The sequence below is a fragment of the Fistularia commersonii genome, chromosome 1 (genome assembly GCF_037954325.1).
Source record: "Fistularia commersonii isolate RoL2024-O1a breed Wild chromosome 1, RoL_Fcom_v1.0, whole genome shotgun sequence".
NCBI classification, from domain to species: domain Eukaryota; kingdom Metazoa; phylum Chordata; class Actinopteri; order Syngnathiformes; family Fistulariidae; genus Fistularia; species Fistularia commersonii.
Genome location: NC_141284.1, coordinates 6,426,527 through 6,449,146, shown reverse-complemented (window position 1 = coordinate 6,449,146; position 22,620 = coordinate 6,426,527). Strand labels below are relative to the sequence as shown.

The 22,620-nt window shown below is 42.0% G+C and overlaps 1 protein-coding gene across 10 annotated transcripts in view; it reads left to right on the top strand.

The window, feature by feature from the left end:
• ptprfa (protein tyrosine phosphatase receptor type Fa) overlaps positions 1–22,620 on the top strand; it is a 316,636-nt gene that overhangs the window by 129,930 nt on the left and 164,086 nt on the right. For 9 of the 10 annotated variants that reach the window (XM_086146275.1, XM_086146249.1, XM_086146238.1 and 6 more), the window contains exons 7-8: positions 8,795–9,064; positions 17,626–18,207. In XM_086146275.1, the coding sequence (XP_086002401.1) occupies positions 8,795–9,064; positions 17,626–18,207 (852 nt within the window). The remainder of the gene's footprint in view (positions 1–8,794; positions 9,065–17,625; positions 18,208–22,620) is intronic. The other variant, XM_086146258.1, reaches the window with a different exon arrangement.

Here is a 22,620-nt window from a genome sequence, read left to right as displayed (position 1 = left end):
GATCATATGTAATTTTCAGGAAAAAAAAAGGAAGAAAGTGCTCCACCACGGCAAAGAGACCATTTGGGTTAAATAGCGTAGCTCAAAAAAGTGGCTTGGATTGTCAGTGTCTGAGGCGTTTGAATGCAGAGAATGAGCCGTTCACCGCGTTCATCAATTCTTTTTCCGTCTTTCTTTTCCTGCTTCTTATCCTATGTGCTCGACAAAGACAAATCAATGGAGGATGCCATGGTAGAAGAAGTTTGTCAGCTTTAGAAGGTCCTCGGTTAGGGCTCTGAATAAGAGCCGTGGACGTTGATCTGTTTGCCAAAAATCTGCTTTAGTAAGTCTAAAAGAGACTAAAGATTAAAAAAATTTGGACGGTGTTCTTGCTTGATCTCGCTGTGTTTCTCTCCGGGTTCTTCGTATTTCTCTCACCATCCAGAAACAGTCGGCAGGGTCATTGAAGTTTCTAAATTGTCTAAGGGTCAAGCAAAAGTCCCAGTACGCGGCCCTGTGATTGATAGCTGACTTCCGTTCGACAGATGACGGGTCCAGGTGGAATCCCGCCTGCGGCAGGTATCAGCTCAGATTAGTCCTTCTCAGGATAAGTGGTGTAGCAAAAGAATGAATGGATGAGCTAGCCGAGGGCTAACCTAGATGTTGGCATTGGAAATTTCCAATATTTATATTCAGGAAACATGAAATTACTTTGACTATCGTGACTATGATAGTGAGTAGAAATGTAAATCAACTGTTGAAGGCTTTGTCTTCAAAATTATGATGTTCTTATGTGTTTAAAATCATTTTTATGGACTTTATTTACATATTTGTCAACGGTCAGGCATCAGTGTTGGAAACAGTATTGAGCTACCGTGCAGAGAGTTGTTCATCTGATATGGGACTGATGTCGCTCATCTTAGTTTGATTTTTTAATTTTTTTGGAATATCTTTGCAAGTGTGCAGCGGTAGGAGTTAGCGAAAATGATTTTGGAGTATGACAGAAGTGCAGCAAGCCGCCATTACAGCCGCATGGTAAGACCAAAATAAATAGATTAATTAGCAAATGAATGAATTTATTAACAGATAAATTAAGTCAATTCATATTTGCTTTGCCACCCTGATTTTCAGACAGAATTCATAGATTGAAGAACCCAATAAATCAAACATTTAAAATTCCTCCCTCGCCAACATACATATATACATACATACATACACACATTAATACAGAGACAAACACATTCAGACAATCATACATGCATACAAACATACACACGAATACATAAATACATTTCTATATGCATGCATGCATGCATACATACATACATACATACAACATATAGCAGGCGACCTCAAACATGGAAATGTGGAAAAGAAACATACATTTATTGTCATTTTAAGTCTTGTGAAAGATTAACGCCTTTAATACTTGCCAAGACTTTAATATATAATTATTTATAAATGTCGAATTTTATATTTTTTTTTCCAAAGGAGAATTAAAAGTTCAAGCCTGAAACTTTGTTTTGTGCTTTTTTGGTGGCAGACCGAGCTTGGCATGAAAAGGAAGGCTTAATGATCACTCATACTCTGGGTCTCCATGGCAACAGCTGGCTCGCTCTCTGCAGAAACAGAACCTCTAGTTTGGAATTTTGTTTGAAAAACCGATGCTCGGTCCGACAGTGATTTCACCTAAACATACGAATCACCAAAACGTCCTGGACATCATACGTCACTTGGATAATAATATAATGACATTTAGCGGATTTTCAATTTTAGCTTAGCGACCAGACTCACAGTGCTAATACCCTGCCTGACAAAGCCAAGCTTTCAAAGGGACCTCGTCTACGTCCCACTGAAAGCAGGGTTTCTTCAGCATGACATTTCGCTTGTTGCTAAAAAGGTCACACAACAAAACAGCAGATGGACTAGCACACAGATCAAGAAATGCTAGCAGGTTCTGATGCTAACAGCACTTTAGCTAGCTGAAAGTTGGCGCATCCTAGCGGCTCTTTTCGGCCTACCCGAGGAAACCGATCAGATGGATCTTCCTCGATAATTGTTTACAGATTTTCCGCTATTTGTTTGGGAGGCTCATTCAGCAAAGCCATGCTTGCAGTCCATCAGTTTGGCTGTAGGAGGGTTTGCCTCAATGCTCTACTCTTCCTGTATCCTATTAAATGTGTTTTCCCGACTCATCCACGGACGATGGTGGGTCCTGATACTTTTGAGTGAAAAGAAGGCAAAAAATTGCCTTTTTTTCCAAAGGCAAACATGTTCCTACAGGGTTTCAAGAGAATTTGCAGAAAATTCTGACCCGCTGATGCCAAGGGTCATCAGAGCCGACAGGCTGTCCAGTCCACTCCTCCTCCTCTCCTGATCGGTTCCTTCATCTCCACCCTTCTACCCCAAACCATAAATGCCGAAGCACGACGCCGAATCTCGACCTGCACGGCTGCATGCCCAACCCCAACCCACCCTACCCATAGCCGCCAAGCACTGAGATGCTCACTCCCTCAAACACTAGTCGGCTCAGCTTTGTCAACACCACCAGCTCTCCTCCTATCTTCCAAGACTTGCCCCCCGCCCAACTTCCCAACCCCCCAACCCCCAACTTCCCTTGAATCTCTTGTTCTATCTTCTCTGGCATGCCGATATCGATAAGAGTTTGTGTGCATTTTAACATCCAGCTGTTCCAAACATGCATCTGTTACTCCTAAAACGTCCTCACGGCAACCGAGTGATGGTTTCAGACTCACCCCCCACCCCTCACCTGTCGTCAGCGACTTACCCACTCACCAGACCATCGTCCAGAGAGGCGGTCGCCGTAACGGCATCCGTTGTAACTGAGTAATCTGTTGTCATTGCATCGTGGCCATCCTCCATGTTCATGGGTAACTTCATGGTTTCTAATCGACTAATATCGTAAGATGGCGACTCGCCTCAGAGCTGGTCAGCAGTCCGATCGCACACCAGAGCCGCTGCCCTGCAGTCCAATCAGCAGGCCTGTCAGTGTCATGTGACTGGAATGAGAAGTGTGAAAATCACCAATTATTTCCATCTGAATCCACGACACAACACAAAAATCCACAAAAAAAGTGAACGAGTCGTATATATGTATATGTGTACCGTATACATACCGTAATCACTGCACTGTGATATACCATAATTTCCAGACTATAGGGCGCACCTTATTATAAGCCGCAGCAGCTAGCTGATTGCTATCTTTATCATCCTCCTGCACGCTTAAACCACAAAAGTGGAAAAAAATCCACAAAAAAAATTGAACAAATTGTATATGTGTATATTTTATATGTGTATATCAAATTGTATATGTGTATATTTGTATTATATATATATATATATATTTGTATTATATATATATACCGTAATCACTGCACTGTAATATACCATAATTTCCAGACTATAGGGCGCACCTTAATATAAGCCGCAGCAGCTAGCTGATTGCTATCTTTATCATCTTCCTGCACGCTTAAGCCACAACAGTTGTCTTATTCAGTGTCGGAATTGAACAGCCGCAGAATTTAAAGGTAATTTCTTTGGTCCGATGTGACGAGGCTAAATGTTTATGCGGCATGATGCTCAACAGACTAAAAAAATCATAAATTAGCCGCATCATTGTTTGAGCTGCAGTATTTAAAGCCTGTGAAATAAGAGTCGCGGCATATAGTCCAGAAATTACAGTACAAAATTCAAATGATATAAAATGTTAGTTTCTATTCTCTATATGAATATATTTACTATGTATATATTTATTATTATTATTATTATTTATTCAAATGTATGATATATTCCCGGTCCTCAAAATACAAAAAGGATCTACATCAGTCAAAGACTTGCTTCAGAGTGTCAACTTTTCTGCTCGGTGACCCTTTAAATATAAAATGCAGGGACAAGTAGAGCATCACGTTTCAGTTCAGTGGATTTTAAAGATTCTGGGATATTTACTGTAAGTGGTTCACAGTAGGTTCACCGTAGCAATGATAACACAAACGCAATACTTTGATACTAGTGGCATAAACACGGACGCCTTACACCAAGTTGGATTGTTTTAATGATTAAACGCTAACGAAGACGGATATTTTGGAAAGATGTAACACTATTTGTAACAACACCAACCCCCCCCGAGCACTACTGTCCTACGAGATAAAATGACATTAATTTCAGATTCACTAGAAGAAGAAAATAAGATTCACTGACAAATATGGACTTATTTTTGGATAATAAATTAATTATAGACAAACAGGTGATAACATTTTCCACCCATTGGTTGCTGCTACTGAGCTTTTATTTCTCCTTGCCGATTAATCCTTGGGTTTTTTTTTTTTTTAATGATTTTTTTTTTACTTTTTCCAAGTCACTCGTGGATTTTTGAACGTTCCAGATGGATGTCCCACCCAATAACAAAAAGAAAGAAATAAAGAAAACTAATCAACTGGTTTTCACAGACACAGAAAAAGGTTAAATTAAATAGAAGATATTGAAGATAATGATAATAATATAATAAATATGACTTGAAGTGCCAATCAGGGTTCACTCAAAAGTTGAATGCCTATTACACTTAGTTTAGACATCGATTAAGGAAATTCCTTGTTGCGTTGCATTCCAGTCACATGACACGGAAATATTTGGAAAAATCCCTGAAGCCGGTATTTATTTACCACCAATGGTGATGTCATCACCGCTGGCCAGCTGGGGCTAGTAGACCCTGTGTTAAGTAGCCTGCCTTCTTCTACTTTGTCGTTTTAAGGAAATAACCAGGTAAAGAATAAACAAAATCAATGTTCTGATGTCTGGTTCCATTTATTTCCACGTTCCAACACCCAGAGACAGCATCAGATACAGTGAGATGGGATAATCCAACTCATGCCAGAGTCAGTCAGGCTCTAAAATCTTTTTCAGAACACTGTTAACTTCAGACGGGTGCTGCCTGCGAGTGTTGGTTCGCTTGGAAAAAATAAGACAATAAAAGTCTGGCCTCTGTTGTGTACCTGTTGAAAAGGGAAAAATCGTATTATTGTCCCAGACAAGCTGGAATCAGGGGTGGTTTAGAGGTGCAAAATGGGCCTTGGCTGATAAGACATTTAGACAGATTTAGCCTGCTAGCATGAAGGAGACTGAACCAAATTCATCCAAATGTATTTTTTCAAGAGTCAGATAATAAACCAATATGGCTGCCATCAGAAGTTGTTAGGTACCGAACGTCTGTTAAAGCTCATCTTTCCCTCAAGGTGGTTGACTTCGACTTAGGCGGGTAAAATGTGTTGATAAATAGATGAATAATTGAAAGCCGCTTCAGCTCATTGCGGTTTAGCGCTCCCTTCCAAAAAACAGCAGATTGTTACCTTGTTAAAATTCACACCTCCGCTCGAACTCATTTCCGTGGGAGACAGGGATTTGAATTTCCTCCAATCGTTCAAGAGACAGGCGTATCTTCTTGGAGGTAGCACCAGCACGCTCGTTTCGATGTTGCGAAAGCTCGAAAGCGTCCAACCAAACGCCCAGTCGGACCCGCTAATTATTCCCAGCGTATCCCAAGTTACGACGGGTCAGTTAACGTCCCGATTAATTCGTTAGTTTGGCGGCTCGGAAATGGGGGAGCTGGCAAAATGAAGCGGCGGCAGATGTCATGGCAAAAAAATTAAAAAAAATGCAAAATTGTCCATGTGAGCACGAGACGACAAAATCAACTGTGGATACATAGTTATTGTGAGCATATTGAAATGATACGCATCCTATTCGATCCCGGAAACCACCTGATTTAAGGTTTATTTCCTGCCTCGCCACCACCATCGATGCCTCAGCCAGTCCACGAACCGACTACTAAAACCGAATATTAAAATCTGTGCTAAAACAGTTCCCTGCTTTCGTTCAAAGCACCCTTGATTTCAAGGCTATACTGGTGCATTTGACCATACAGGGCCGTCTAATCACCTTGACTTATCCTTCATGGAATACAGGGCAAAACAAGCACCACGTGGTTTGCTCCTCCCCTTCTTTCCTTCCGTCCTTTTCCTCCAAAGGGATCCGCCTGGACGCCGGCCATCTTTTTTCCTTCGTTGCTGTAAAAAAATGCAGATTTCACCACTTTCCAGGTTTTGGATTTCATACTCTGAAAGCAAGTCCAATGGATTTAGTAACCTTGCTCTCGCTCTTAAGCTAAACCCGTCTGAAAACCCTGAGAAAAGCCCCTGATCCGTGGTGTAAGCCCCCCCTCACCCCTCCCAAAAAAAAACAGGATGTAGTCCGCAGCTTAAAATTACACCCTGCAATTCAGATTTAATGACTCGGTGCTGGGTTAAGTCGGAGAGCCGGGAACGGTGCTCTTGCTTAGCACTCTCCAGCGCTAATTAAGACGCGTCGTAACGAAGAAGCCAATCTGGGTTGGGGTGTTGGGGAGTCGTCTCGGCGGAGAGCTCACAATATTCTGTCCTGTCTCAAGACCGGTTTGGAAACGCTCCCAACGGAAGCGGCGGAGACGCCAGGTGCATTTTAATCCCCGAAGCCGAACAGGAAACGCCAGATCCCCCCCCCCCCACCTAGGCTCGAGCGCAATCTCTATATTTACCTTGTCTCGCCAGAGCTGCGCAACAAGCTTTCCTGCATGAGCCGCTAAGATAAAACAATGATTTCAATAATTCAAGAACCGACATAAATACTGAATGTCAGAAAGGATAAAAAAAAATGCAGCATTTCCATACTGTTCCGCTGGATTTTGGGATTTTTAAAAGACAGAGGCGGATGCGGGGAATCCATCGCCTCCGACCTGAATAGTGATAGATTCAGGGGTCACCGTTCGACCATTAAAATAGACAAGAAATAGAAATTATCTAAGTTTAGTGTTCAACTGATGACTTTTCCTGCGTTTCCTACCGACTCCCTACAGTTTAGAAGTCAGCATCCTCGTTGCTTGTTAACAAATAGAGCCTTGCTATTAGCTCTCGTCCCCCCCGAAATTTACAATGCTCCTTATTCCTAGAAATATTTAAAATTATTTAAGCGGAATTATCTAATCTGGATAGAAAAGGCTGAATAATTAAGTGTTAGAGCTATCTAAATAAGCTGAAAGCAACTTCAGTCATGGATCAGCCAATGAGCAGAGGAGAAGGTTTGACAAATAACCAATCACCTCTGGGGTGATTTAGCGTAGCGCTACAAAGTGGGATTGTAAACAACACCGCCGCCATATTCATCCTTGAAATTCTTCAAAAGTTGCTTGACTTTGCATTTCCACAGAACACACCGCAGCCCGAAACGTTTTCAAATCAATGTCCTTTTATGTTGTGCTAAATTCGTTAATCTTGACTTGACTCTAAACGCGATGTTTGGAAAATTGTGGTCCTCTTGTGGTCGAGTCACAAATGGAGTGAACAATGACCAAAGCTATCTTCAAGTCACAACACGTTTTTCTGAGCCGCCTTCGTTTGTTTATCCGACCACGGTCTCGATCACTCACCCCGCTCTCACTTCCTCAGGGCGGCCATTACTTTCAATCTATTAGCGGTGACTGCAGATGCCGACGCGCATTCTCTAATCTGTCACAATCGCAATGGACGCCACATCTGTAGCCGTGAGTGCTGCATTAGCATTAATGCATTAAGAGCAGACTCACTTAAGAACTCTAAAGATTGTTCGGATTACGTAAATGGAGACGCTGCAAATGAGCCGTTTCTTTGAGAATCGATTCGACCACCTCGTTCGGAACTGGGTTTATTGGAATGGCAGCTTTAACACTCTTTCGTTTTGCTCTATAATAGCCAAAAGTGGAATACTTGCTCAAGCACTTAGTACCAAAAAATAGTTGTAGGATGCATTGATAGGAAGTATAATTAATATTCTCAGCCGTCCTAGGGCTGCAGTCCCCAAACTGCTTCGTCAGGGTCTGCAACAACCTCCCTTATGTTGACGGTCTGGAATAAAACATCAGTATGATCATTGAGATAATAAATAGATCACCGGTAGATTATTAATTATTAGCATGCTGTTTCAAATTCCAAGCCCCTCTTGGCACCTTAAAATTACTTAATTATAGATCATAATTGACAGCAATTATTATTTTTTTAATAATCATTGCATATTTTTTAAATAGTTAATAATTTTAATCTTTTTTGATAATAATTTAATATTAAAAAAAAAAAATAATAATAGCAGTGGGGCAGTAGTTAGCGCCTCAGCCTCACAGGACGAAGGACCCTGGTTCAATTCTAACCAGGGGACCTTTCTGTGTGGAGTTTGCACGAGACAAGCGGAAGATGCATAATATTATTATTATTGTTGTTATTATTATTATTATTATTAGAGTACCAACAATGAACAGCAAAGTAAGACATTAATTGTACAGTAAAGCACATCTCCACACTGTATATACCTTATGTATAATAAATATCACTATACAATAGAAGTATAGTATAGTATTGTATAGTATAGTAGCAGTAGAAGTAATACTAGAGACAATTATTAAATAATAACAATTATAATTATTCTAATATGATAATATCATAGTGCTATAAAGTGTAATATATATTTCATATGTATAATACATATTTCTGTAAACTTATAGTAGCAGTTTAGTAAAGTAGTCGTTGCAATAGCAATAGTTGTAAGAATAATGAACCATTTGAATAATAAAAACTCTTAGTCCAGGATGGGACAGTCAATCTGGTCCAAAGTAACTGGTCACAGTAAAGGCCACACAAGTCAAAACTGGAGTCCACCCAGTGACCCATCCAACACCCCAGTGCCACCGCCACCACCCCGAACCCTCTCACACTTCCTCTCTCTACCCGCCTCCCTGCAGTTCGCCGCGTGCCCCCGCGTTTCTCCATCCCCCCCACCAATCACGAGGTGATGCCCGGCGGCAGCGTCAACCTGACCTGCGTGGCCGTCGGGGCCCCAATGCCCTTTGTGAAGTGGCTTAGCGGCGAGGTGGAACTGACCCGGGAGGAGGAGATGCCCATCGGACGCAACGTGCTGGAGCTCACCAACATCCGACAGTCGGCCAACTACACCTGCGTGGCCATTTCCTCCCTGGGGATGATCGACACCACCGCCCAGATTACCGTCAAAGGTCAGAAACACCGTATGTGTGTGTGTCTTTGTGTGTGTGTGTAGGTCAGCAGATTGATGTCCTTGTTTAAAAAAGGATGGGGATCGGAAGTAATGAGGTCAAAGCAATGCCTTTCATTACAGAATAACAATAATGATAATGAATAGGATAATTCTGATGATGATAATAACAATAATGACAAGACCAATCTTAATAGTAATAATAATAAAAATAGAAGTGATGCCTTTAAATACATACTAATACCAATAATAACTACCACGACCACTACTACTACCAATAACAATAATAATAATAATAATAATCACATTATTGACATTAATATTATTATTGTTTTTGTTGTTATTATTACTTTCTCTGACTTGCAAAATATATTTAAATTGAAAGGTCAGAATTTGTTTCTGAAATCTGAGGTTGCAGTGTGACACAGCCATATCAGGATATCTTGTCTCAATTGTTGTTTGACTTTAGGGTCAAACAATATGGCGTAGATCCCACAGACGTCCTGAGAGTTCCTCCTAACAGAGCCGCCGTAAGCGATTATTTCAATCCCGTCCATTTGGTGTTGGATCGATTGGTTGTCTGGTCTGTGAAATGTCAAAAATGATGGAAAATCGCTCTCCCCGCGGACGATGAAAAAGATCTCCAGATGCCTCGCTCTGCCCCCATCAGCTGAGATGATTTGATAAATAAACCGATAGCTCATCTTGAGCTAAAAAAAAAAAAAAAAAAAACAGAACTATGTTGTTTTCCACTTAAAAATTCTGCTAGATAATTTATGTGTCACGGAAATTGCTGCTGATTAATCTGGAAGCGGTTAACTGATGGCTTTGCCTTGCTGTTTTCTTTTTTATTTATGTATTTGTTTGTGGCGGTTGGCGTTTCCTGCTTGGGTTCTCCCGGGTTCTTTGTCAGTGTGCAGTCAGAGGCGGGTAAAGTACAGCCCTCAGGCCAATGCCAGCCCACAATGGATATTTGCATATTAGCAACAATTCATTTCATTGGCCAGGAAAGCAATGGAAACAAACAAAATAACATTTGTCATGTCAGCCATGCCCATCTGAAGACAGACCTGGTAATGGCGCGATATTAGCCTGCTCACTCACAGACTCAGCAAGACTGTTGAGCTGCTATTCAAGACGTCGGCACCAAAGCAAGTCCCTTCCTGGATTACAAATGAGTAAATAAGCAACAAATAGCAAACAGGACATAGATAACACCAATAGCAATACAATTCCCTTTAAATCTCTCAATGTTTGGTTGTTCTGTTTTTAGTTGCCACAAGGTTTATGTTGCATTCCTGCATGGCAGGAATAATAGCCGTGGATGATGAGATGGGTTGATTTTTTTTTTTTTTTCCTCCCTGCGCTGCTTCACCATGTAAAGAACTCCAGCGTTCGCTTACTTTTTTTTTTTGTCCGAATGTTCCGCTGCGAGCCCCGGAAATCCCTCTGTGGCGTAGCAAGCCAGAAGAGCTTGAACCTCTTCCTCGGTCCATTTCTCACGGACTCATTTTGTCACAAGAAAACATCTGACCCATGACTGCAATTGGTAGTGAGTTGGACCAATGGCCAAGCACCTACATCACGATTGTGTATGGAACTGTAAAAAAGACTCTGCCTTTCAGTTGGAGCTAAATGGGACCCCAGTCCCTATGCTTTCTCAATGTCTTGCTCCTGAAAAGGTCCTCGGATCCACAAAAAGTACCCACTTTTGCACAAACATGCCAAATGGGGGTTCATGTTCTCATGACTGGCTCTCCAGGTTCCCCATCTTCCTTCTAAATGTCCAAAAACAGTCATCATTTAAAGACTCTAAATTGTCTGTTTCTGTGAATGGGAGGGTGATTGGTTGGATGTCTTTTTATTGTATGTGCCCCGGTAATTTAATTGATAGATTAAACCCTGCCTCTTGCTAAATCCCCCGGCTAAGCTTTGCCCCAGCAAACCCCGTGTGCGGAGCAAACGGACAAATGAACCACCACAGCGCCGCCGAGTACACCAACAGTCTTGTAGAACGGAGAAAACGGTTTGGGGCCGGCGGCGTTTATTTCACCCGCAGCAGGTCATTTCCTCCCTGCAGGATCAGAGAGTCTCATTTTCCTGCTCTGGTCTGTTAATCTGCTTCCACCCGAGGTCAAGACTTCAGCTGTTGCAGGGCTTGATGGCTTGCCTGCCCTTCAAAAGCACCCAGTGTAGCTACTCACAAAGCATTAGTTTTAACTTCCTTACAGATATTATTCAAACCTCCATTTTATTGTAGTGATATCTTTGATATGCACAAATAAGGACGGCTTTTAGAGGCTTTGTGTGAAAACTGTATATTTCACATCACCCAAAGCTAAGCTAAACTAGCATGCTAATAACTGCCTAAGTCCAGTTTTATTCGATTCATTTATTATCATTTATTATCTTACGATCTTAGAGCCTATCCCAGCTGTCATCGGCCAAGAGGTGGGGAAAAGGCCAAACGGTTCCCCATCGCTGGAGGCGAATCCACTTGTCGGAATTGAATCCGCTAGTCAGAATTTAATCCGCAAGTTGGAATCGAATCAGCTAGCTGGAATTGAATCCGCTAGCCGGAATCGAATCCGCTAGCCGAAATCGAATCCGCTAGCCGAAATCGAATCCGCTAGCCGGAATCAAATCCACTAGCCGAATCGAATCTGCTACCCGTCACGTCACTGCGCCGCCCCAGTTCAACTCGTTTCACTCGAATTCATTACGGCGCCGTCTCTCTTCCAAATCTTTCTGGTTCAAACCCTTTTTTCTTGTGAAAAATAAAGTCACTATAATCCATCTCCAATTGAGAAAAAAAAAAATTATTGTCCAATAATCATCTCCAGGAACGCCGGCCAAAGTTTCGGGTAGCGTTTTCACATTTTTTTCGTTTTGTTTTTTTTTATGCGGCAGACATCCCGGTCTATTTTCCATTCAGTTATTGTTTACGGTCTGATTAGCAACTCGAGACGCCAGAGCGGAGTTCTAAACGAGATTATTTCACAGTTTGCGTCTGAATTCAGACACAAGTTTTAAGAAGAAGCAAAACCCGCCATAAGAGGACAACAGATGGCTTATAGATTGTGTTACAGCCTAAATTGTTCCGCTCTTTTTTCTCATTTCTTTATTTATTTATCTTTTCTCCCTGGACTGTGGAGGGGGCGGAGACAAGTCACAATTATGACATTCGTTGTAAAGAGACAAAATCAAGAAAAGCTATTTTACCTTTTACTATATACGCAGATACTGTGGATATACAGTATACCAAAAGTATAGCAGCAAATAATTCCTAAAGGGTCATAAATACCCAAAACAAGATATGTGTTTTTTTTTGTTTTGCTTATTTTTCATACCGATTGATTTCGGACCAATAAGAACGTTTGCAAGAGGGAGGAAGAAAACAAGTCAGCACCTTGTGGGTTGATACATTTTTCAGAAAAAAAAGCAAATGAATAAATAAATTTAAAAAAAAAAAGAAATTCCCCCAAGAAAAAATACACAAGATAGTTTTGACTGATGGATGAGAGACAGTGAGACATAAATACAGTATATACATGCAAGATGTTTTTAGTGTGTGTGTGTGTGTGCGTGTAGAGTGGTAGTATCTAACATGTATTTATGGCTCAAAGAAAAAAAGAAGATGGGAACCGCACAAACCAATAACAGAAGAGTTCACACCTTTTATAAGCCCTTTCTTAACTCCTACCAAACCAATGAGTCGGAAGGCAGGGAAGAGTCACAGCGCCATCATGGCTGCCAACTGTTATGTCACTTTTATTTGTTTTTTTTCTTGTACTTTAACTTTTGTCACTATTATCGATCGTATTCTTGTGTCTTTAAAGTCGATATAGATCGATGTATCTATTCATATTTGAGCGTCCTTGAGTGTTGAGTAGGTGCTTTAAATAAAAATTATTATTATTATTATTATTATTATTATTATTATTATTATTATTATTATTACTATTACTATTATCATTAACATTATTCATTTTATTTATTTATTTTATTATTAGTAGTAGTAGTAGTAGTACCCAGGTAGGCTTCTATTATTACACAGATTCCGGATGCAGGCTAGCATACAGTCCTAGCTCTGGTCATATTACAACAACATATATGCCAAAATCTAATTTTATGATTCTACACATGGAATAATGTCATTAACCTTTGCCCCTCCATAGGATGTTTGCCAGTGTATGTATTTTTTCATAAATATAAGAGAAACTGATACACTGCAAAGCCTCTTGACCTTGCTGGAAGCTAACTGCTATTTGTCAGCTAGCCTCACCACTAGCCTCGCTGCTAGTAACCGCTCCCATGTAACAAACATGATGAAACGGTTCTGTTCAGGAAAACTCACTCGACACCAACGGGAGGGGATGGAAGAAATTTTTGGCACGTCTACCGTGCATCTTCTTCTCTGGATGGGTTGCATCAGCCACTCTTGACCCTGAGGCCGGTTGGCTGAAATGCTTTCCCAGGTGAAATTCTGGCAAGGCAGACCCTTGAGGATCAATAATCCAGGCGCCTGGCCAATTTTTGTTTTTTTTTCTTATCTCCTGTCGATGACCAAGATGCCGAGTCTTCGATTTCCTGCAGTACAAAAGAAAAAGAAGAGAAAATGTTTGCGGATACAATTGGTCGGAACCGGAACATGACAGGAAGTGATGCGGTGGAAAACAACATGCTCGATTACATGCTGCTTTCAAGGGCCGTCGGGTCTCCAAACTAACAAATCTATCTTCTCAGTGGAATGATGTCTGGGAAATACCTTGCTAGCTAAAAAAAAAAAAAAGAAAAAAGAAAGTTGCGTCTGCCCTTTTAACGTGACACCTGATTGGTTTCCATAGCAGCAACAATGCTTATCCCTCACATTGAAAACAAAAGATATTTGAATGTCAATAATTCGGCTTGCACTTAGCGGTTCCTGGTTCGATTTCCGACAGGGGGTCCTTTCTGTGTGACGTTTGGCTTTTCTCTGTTTGGGTTTCCTCCCACATGCAGGAAGTATATTAGAGACCCTCAATTGTCCCTGTATGAATGGTTGAACGGTTGTCTCTAGATGTGGCGCTGTGATTGTCAGGTGATCTGTGCAGTTCAAAAAACCCCTGCTAAGATCTCCCGCATTTGTGGTACTGGGATATCCTCCATCACCAACACCCCTGACCCCAAAACCCTAAGTGCAGCGATATAGATAATGAATGCAGGAATGAATGGATGGAAGATGTAATCTGGTCTCCTTAACCCTGGGGCGGCAGTTCTCATCTTCGAATTGTGCTAATCATCATTTTAGGAGGGAGTTAAAATGTAAAGATAGCCTGGGACTTGAATAGATAGAAGGATCTGCCGTTCATCCATTCATCAAAACAAGCATTTCAAATAGATGTAGACTGAAAGTTAGCATCCACCTGGGTCCCATGAATTGGCTCCAGGACAAGTCCTAAAATGCGCCTCGGCTAACCTGGTCTTTTTACCCGGGGAAACCATTTTTTCATATATACCTGGACAAACCTGAGATTTTTATCGTTCACGAGACACGGTGAGATCTGTCACCACCCCTCATTCATCCAAGGTCTGCAGCCTCTGTGATTTTAAATAAGAAGAATGCCGGCTCGTGTAATAAAGCAGATGTCAAGACCGGTGCGATGGAAGTGTTCCCGCGAAAAGTCCCCGGTTGCGTCAGCACTCTATTCGAGTATGTGCAGATGAAATTGCAGAGAAAAGGGTTTCAACTTTGGAGGGAGATTTTGTTTTTTTTTCTTTTACATTTCCTGTTAGATTGTATGAAGGGGGGGGGGGGGGGCAGTATCAGCTGGAAGCCGCTGTTCCAAATAAGAAGACTAAATGTGAATATATATATGTATATATATAGGGCTCAATCTCACACTCTCCCTCTGGCCTGTCACTCACCTCGAGTGTGTTTGTTTTCAGACCGCCGCCACCTTGTCGGATCAGTATTTGGATCCACTGGCATCCCTAGGATTCGGAGATCAGGAGCCCATAGCGGTTTCAGCTGTCTCAAAGTGCTGTCGACATTTGCCACCTGTATGTAGCATTAAAGCGGAAAAAGCAAAAAGTACACATAAACTTTCATCCGCCTTAAAAGCCTCCATTTCGATGTTGAAAAAGCTTAGCGCCTGAATTGCTCTGCCGCAGCGGGTTTTCATTAAGTCAAGGCCAAACACCTTTGAGAGCGCAATATACGACCGCGGCGCCGGGGTCGTCTTCATCGCTTCGGCCCCCATCACTGATTCATGAGTGTGTTTCGGGGCGAAACACAGATAAACCATTTTTGAAGGTCAGCTCTCACGCCGCGCCGGCCGTGTTTTGATGGCGCACTTAGCAGGAGGAGGACACCGGCCATTTTCATTTGGCCGAGGTGCGCCGGGGAGGGGGAGGTGAGTAGAATTGGCAAATAGCGGCCAGTTTATCGGGTCGCCCGACACCACAAGTATCAAACAAACAACTTTGGCCTCCGTAACGTTATTCGGTTAAGTCTTTTTTTTTTTTTTTTAAACACCCTCAATCCTGAATGATCTAATGTGTTGACAACTGGCCTGCATGTGCCTGTGCATGCTTCTGTGCAAGTGTTTTGCATCTTATACCCCTAACAAAATAATCCATTAATGGATAAGGGGCTTTTCTCTTTCGATAAGAGTGAGCGCGTTCAAGTGGATCCAGGGGAGCGCTGAGCGGGGAGAGTCGATTTCCTGACAAAAACAAAAAAAAAGATTAAAATAAATAAATCTGTCTTTCACTGAGGACAGTTCAAAATACAAAATGCCCGCCTCTCGCGCGGTGAGGACTGGGATTGGCCCCAGCACAACTTTGAATATGTGTAGAGGATGGGCAATATAGGTAGTGATGGATTGATGAATGAATGAATGAATGAATGAATGAATGAATGAATGAGTAATTTATTATTTTCCGAAACTCAGTCAAAGTTAGTAATGCTAATCTATAATGCTGTAATAATAATGCTATAAATTCGCGCTAAGTTAGTGCTAACTATGCGCTATTACTCTAAGTTTGCAAACCACCTGTCACACACACACACACACACACATGCACACACCACACAAACACACACATGCGCACACACACACAAAATAGTATTTTGACTGGCAGATATGCAGAACCCTCGGCTGTCAGTCATCCTTTATTCCGAACCCAAACCTTTAACCCAAACCTGGACGTACCAAATCTTTTTTTTTTCTTTTCGACTGTGTACTGAACTCCTACATACCTCGCTCGTTCCGATCAAATCGGCGATAAAATTTTTGCTCGTGCTCAAGGGTGAACTTTTTTGAGTGGCGGGCGACCCAATGCCATCCAACTGCTGTCCTGGCAGAATGTATCGCCTACAACCCAGAGAAGAAATGGCATAAAGGTCTCCAAGACATTGTCAATGGAGTCCATACTGCTTTCCCTCGGTGAGTATAATTCTGCTATAACATAAACCTTAATTAAGTGATGTCTGCCACGCATGTATTTTCAAGTGCACGTCTCTAAATTACCTGTGAGTCAGTGATTTTCCTCCATTGCCAACGTTAATTTGCAACCTCTGGGCAGTGCATTCATTTCCTAACAACCCAATTACTTACATGTTAATTAACGTCAATAACGCGTTTTTTTCATCTCCACCGCGGGCTTCTCGTCCCAAGGAGTCGTCGCGGAAAGTAGATTTCATCGCTTGTGCTCCCATGTGAGATTTTTTCTCACAACGTTTTTCTGTAAACTGTTTGTATGAGCATGTATGAATAAGAAATACGAGTAAATTTTAATATATTTTACGTCATTTTCAAAGAGCTACATGGGATGTGAATGTCCGGATTTCTCTCAAAATATATTATTCATGTTCCAGTGTGTTTGTCCTGCTTTACATAAAATCACAAACTTCTTGCTTTTTGCTTTCCGGAGTTAAGTGTCTAATTTTTTTCTTTTAAAAGTCAGCACTGAGGGACGAGCCAATGATGGACAGGCCATGGTCAGCCGGACGACAAGGGAGGAGGAAGCGGCCAGGGACAGCTCACCCGCCTCCTAACGTTGAGTCCAGGCGCAGAGAACCGCCTCCGATGGAAACAGCCTCAAATCTCAGAGAATCGTGTCTATTGAAAAAAAAAAAAAAAAATTCTTTAAAAGGTGTCAATCGACGAAAAAGGCGCAACAAAATTCCACCACGATAACATGGGCCAACAGTGTCATCCAAACCCTGATGTCCCTCTCCATGAAAACGTGCTATCATATGCAGATGATGCGTTTATTTCACTGCACCACTTTAACGCCTATGTACTATATACCAACTGTTACGGGGAGGAGAAAAAGCACAATAAAGTATTCACTCTTAAAGATACTGCTTTGGATGTTGTATTCTTTATAAATAACTGGCGGTGAGCTGTGCGGCGTGATTCCAGCTGGGGTATGTATGTATTTTCATGGGCAAGGCTAGACAATGATAAAACTGTGGAGTGGAAGTGACTTTTGAATCACTATCAGGTGATGTTGAATGGCTCTGTCAGGGTTTTTATTTTTTGTCTGACCCAGTGTTCTTCGTATCTCCATCAGCTCTCCCCAAGCCCCCCACCTCACTGATCGTCACGGAGACCACCGCCACCAGCGTCACGCTGACCTGGGACTCCGGCAACCCAGAGCCGGTGTCCTACTACGTGATCCAGTATCGCGCAAAAGTGTCGGATAACGGCTTCCAGGAGGTGGACGGCGTGGCGACCACCCGGTACAGCATCGGGGGCCTCAGCCCCTTCTCAGAGTACGAGTTCCGGGTCATGGCCGTCAACAACGTCGGCCGCGGGCCGGCCAGTGCCACTGTGGACACCAGGACGAGCGAGCAGGCGCCGTCGTCGCCGCCCCTTCAAGTGCAGGCCCGCATGCTGAGCTCCAGTACCATGTTGGTCCAATGGGAGCCCCCGGAGGAAGCCAACGGGCAAATCCGTGGCTACAGGGTCTATTACAGCTCAGACCAGGATGCGCCGCTCAGCGCCTGGCAGAAGCATAACACCGACAACAGTCAGCTCACCACCATCTCTGGCTTGACCACGGACATCACCTACAGCCTGAGGGTGCTGGGCTTCACCTCGGTTGGTGACGGACCTCCATCAGATGTCCTGCGCATCAAGACCCAGCAAGGAGGTGAGGGACAAGGCGCACTAAATGCACCTCATTGTCTGAGAGAAGCTATAATTGACATCAGCACTCTTTGTGTGATAGGTTTTCGTTTCAAAGTCAAGGCACAAATTACCCACGGCTCTCCTCACAATGCACTGCAATCGTGTCCTTTTCTGTGTATGTTATATATATATATAAATAGGAAATAAACTTTTAAATAACTGTTCCCACTCCCCACTCTGAGCGCCACAGGCCATCATCCCATTAATCCCATTGCAGAACAAATAATTAACTTTGTATAACATTGTGATAACAACATATTTGGAAAGAACGGTGAGTCAATATGTTGTTTTACTTTAATCACTTTCAAATTAATTAACTAACCACTGTGACTTGTTTATATAAGCCGGTTTCAAACAGAATTGGATTATATTGATTTTATTTAAATGTATCTTTTTTTGTTAACTGTACAACAAAATGTGGAGTGCTGGTGCATTGTTTTGCGCTTCTGTCTTGCAACAAGTAGGTCATCGGTTCAATTCCGACAGTGGCTCGGACCAGTCAGATGCGCCACATGTGTGTCACATTGGCACATCATCCGCATACATGTAGATTTTACCTTTTTGTGGAGCATGCACTTGATTTTAACGTAGATATCTGTATTTTCATGGTAGCTCATGATGCACCGTTCTTTAGAACAGTGTTTCCCAACAACTGTGCCGCGGCACATTAAGATCATCGGGTATGCCGTGGAAAAATGCCCACTTTCACCTGATTGCTCCGAAAATAATTTATTCAACGCAAATAATGTGTCTTCCTATGTCTATGTGGGCAGTGACCGGCAGAACAATTAACTGTTCTTCCGCTCGATTGCAACAGGTAGTGAATTAACCTGTGTATCTGTGTATCAGATTGATAAGTGACGCTTTGCGTGATACATTTTTAAAATAAAAAGTACTTGTATCTCCGTAAACAAATAGGCAGCATTTTTGAAAACTACCGAGACAAGTGAGAAAGCAGTGAAAGCTCGCTGCGAAGATGCTGAACTCATCTCTAAATCCAAACAGCCACACACCGTAGCAAAACATTAATACTACCTGTCGGCAAAATCATTGTAGAAGAAATGCTCGGGTCTGGCGTTGATAAAGAAATAGCCAGAGCTCTCTCAAATAATACCATTTTCAGACATATTGATAACATGTCTTCAGACATTGAAAAAAGTGTTCTGGAAAAGTTGCACGTCAGTGGGAAATTTGCATTGCAACTTGACGAATCTACAGATATTAGATATATTCAATCTCACACTAAGTAAATTGAGACTACGGTTTCAATGTAATTTTTAAAAAAAATGTTTTTGACATATTTATTTGGTGGTGTGCCGTGTGATTTTTCTAGTGTAAGATATGTGCCGTGGCTCAAAAAAGGTTGGGAAACAACTGCTTTAGAAGAAACTTGTTTAGTAAGATTCACCATTTTTCATTGTCGCATATTAATAACGTCCACTTTCTGATTTTTCCGAGGAAAAATATGTAGAAACAAAGTGGCGGTGGCAGTGGAGATGCCGTGTTTTTGTGTGCGTGTGTGCTTGTGTGTCACAAACATGACTCCTCCTCGGTTTTGGCTTCAGAACCCGAAATTATACGGCATCCCTTCAGATGTTTGCTCCCAGACTTGCAGGTTCCACACGCTCCTTCATCCAGATCTTCTCTGCCCTCTGAGTTTCACAGCAATCCCCCCTGAACCCCCACCCTAGTTACCGTTGCTAAGAAAGGAATAGACAGTGGCTGTTCCAGTGAAGGACATACCGAAGGGCTTACATCTGTCCCGCAGGAATAGCGCCAGGGCTCGAAGCCAATTTGACATAGCGGCTGAACCGTGTAATTACACCGTCACTCCGGTCCAAGAATGACCTCTTTTCCCATGGAATCGCATCGCTGGGGGAAGCAGCTGTGTAGCCGCCGACCATTTAACCGCTGTAATTCGTGTTTTCGTCCAACGACATTTGGAATGTCGAGAGGAGCTGCGAGATTTAGTCAAACCCGGTGTGTAGACACCTAAAGATGAGCTCTTCTTAATAGTTTCAGGGGTCTAATCTTTGCTACCTGATGACAATAAATAACAATAATCATAATATTTGATTTCCATATTCGCAGCGTGGGCCAACCACTGCTCTCTAATTGTACTTGAACACAGATGTTGCATTTGATGATTCTCAATCAAAACCAGTTGGACTGATGGATTTTTTTTTTTTTTTCCTAAAATGGATTTTTGATGCACCACATAATTTTTTAAGGAGTTTCAAAAAGGACACTGTCAAATCAAGAAAAAAAGCGGTTTAGGTTGTTTCACATGTCGGAAAGCTGCGATTCCTGACATATGGAGCCCGACAGATTGGGTTCGCCCCCTTTTTACTGAAAACGACTGCCTGCTTTGACAGTGAAATTTACAGGCTGTAAAAAGCCAGATAGTAAAAGCACAAGTACATTAGAGTTACAATGCTGGGAGAAAGGGAGCATTTAAGGGGCCCGTAAATGTACTTTCTCAATTATACAAGACCCGCGTGAAGCGCAGCCCTTGGCTCGAGACTGCCCGGTTTTAGTAGCAGAACCTGGCTGCTGTGGCTCTCCTGCCGCCCATCACACAGGTCACCCAACGTTGCCAGCAAAAAAAAAAAAAAAGCTAATAAAATGTCTGATTCTGGTGTTTTTCTACATTTGCATTTAAAATTCAGGATGCAAAGTGTTTATTGTCATTTGTACAAGCTGCTTTTTTCACATATGCTCAGAGAATACCCAAAACTTTTACAAAAAGTCAAAAAATCCCTCAAAAAAAAAGAAAAATCCAATGATACCCCACATTGTATAAGCACACTGCTCTAACTTAACACCATATACAACTTTTGCATTTCTTATTTATTTGCAGACTGTTTTCACTATTCCACGATGCATATACATTAGTACATACTTTTATTCATATACCATTGCATACGTCAAGTTTATCATGTTTCACTTTGTAGCTTTTCTGAGAAGTGAAATGTAAACCTTTTAAATTAAAATGCCTAATCGCTGCGTATTTTCTAAAAGGCACGATTAGATAATGAATGACTTTGTACAAAGTAATAGTAACCTGATAGTTTGCACTTCATGGCTTCAGCACTGGCATCTGGGGGAAATGACAACAAAGCACCAGGAATATCTGTTGTAATATGTAACCATATATTGTTTACAAGCCTTATCTATAATTGTTTTTTTTTTTTTTCAGTACAGTTTAAATTTCCCATAGCTCCTGCCCAAATACTGCCCCTTAAAGATTAATAAGATGACCCATTTATCTATCAGATAGAAAAATATCAGTGGTTTAAAAAAAAAAAAGTCTCACCTACCCATCGGTTGGAATCAGATGTGGACGATGACCTTTTTTTTTTTTCCATTGTGTCTGTTTATCTCTGGAAATAAAATAGATGCTTCTCGGAATGGTGCCCAAAAAAAATTATCCAACCCGGAATACCTAAAGAGGATATTTCAAACTGACACAACAATGTGAAAGATATGAAATAATCCGTCGGAAACAAACAACATCCTGTTTTAAGTGCGAGCGTTTTAACGCGAACGTCTTCATCCTCAAGGACAAAGTTGTCGTTTCCTGTTTCTTCAGCCCGGTTTGCGACAAACGCGGCGGCTTCTACGGAAGATAAAGTCCCCCAAATTCAACTGACCCACTTTATTTATTTTAGGAGTGTAGTGGAGAAATCCTTCCCGGCTGACATAAATCATTACTCACTTGAATGCAACACGCAGAGTCTCTCTACCCGGAGTTTCTTCGGTGCTGTGATTAATGTCAAGCCATCTGTCACGCAGCTTACTATCTTCCCAAAGCTGGGAAATATGCATTTATTTAAGAAAAATAAAAGGGAAGCGAGGTCAAAGGGTTGCAATGGGCCTAGAGCTAATCCCATCCGGCATGGAGTGAAAGGGGGGGTTCGACCTGTTGAACCTGTCAATCAAAAGCCCGCTCGATCACTATCATTATCAAGCAAATTATGAATTATGTGATAGTAATTGTGCCAAGAGCCAGCTTCAGCCGAGGGTCGAACCACCAAGGTCTCCCGCTCCGGCCACCGCCTGGCTCACACTGCAACTGACCCCCCCGGCCCTTCCTGTGGGTGTTGAGCCCAGGGGAAGAGGGACCCATGTCGATCCATCGGGCCGTGCCTGGCCGAGCCCCATGGTTGCGGGCCCGGCCACCGGGTGCTTGCCATCGGCTCCAGTTGGTGCTCTCGCTGCCTGCCATGGAAAAACCCTGGAGAAATAATCTTCAAAAAATTATCAAAGCAATTTCAGATTGAAAAGCGCTGAAATAGTGATGAGAACACAGTATTTGATTTTGTTAAATTTGATACAATTCATTAAAATGAGATTAAAATTAAAGATTAGAATT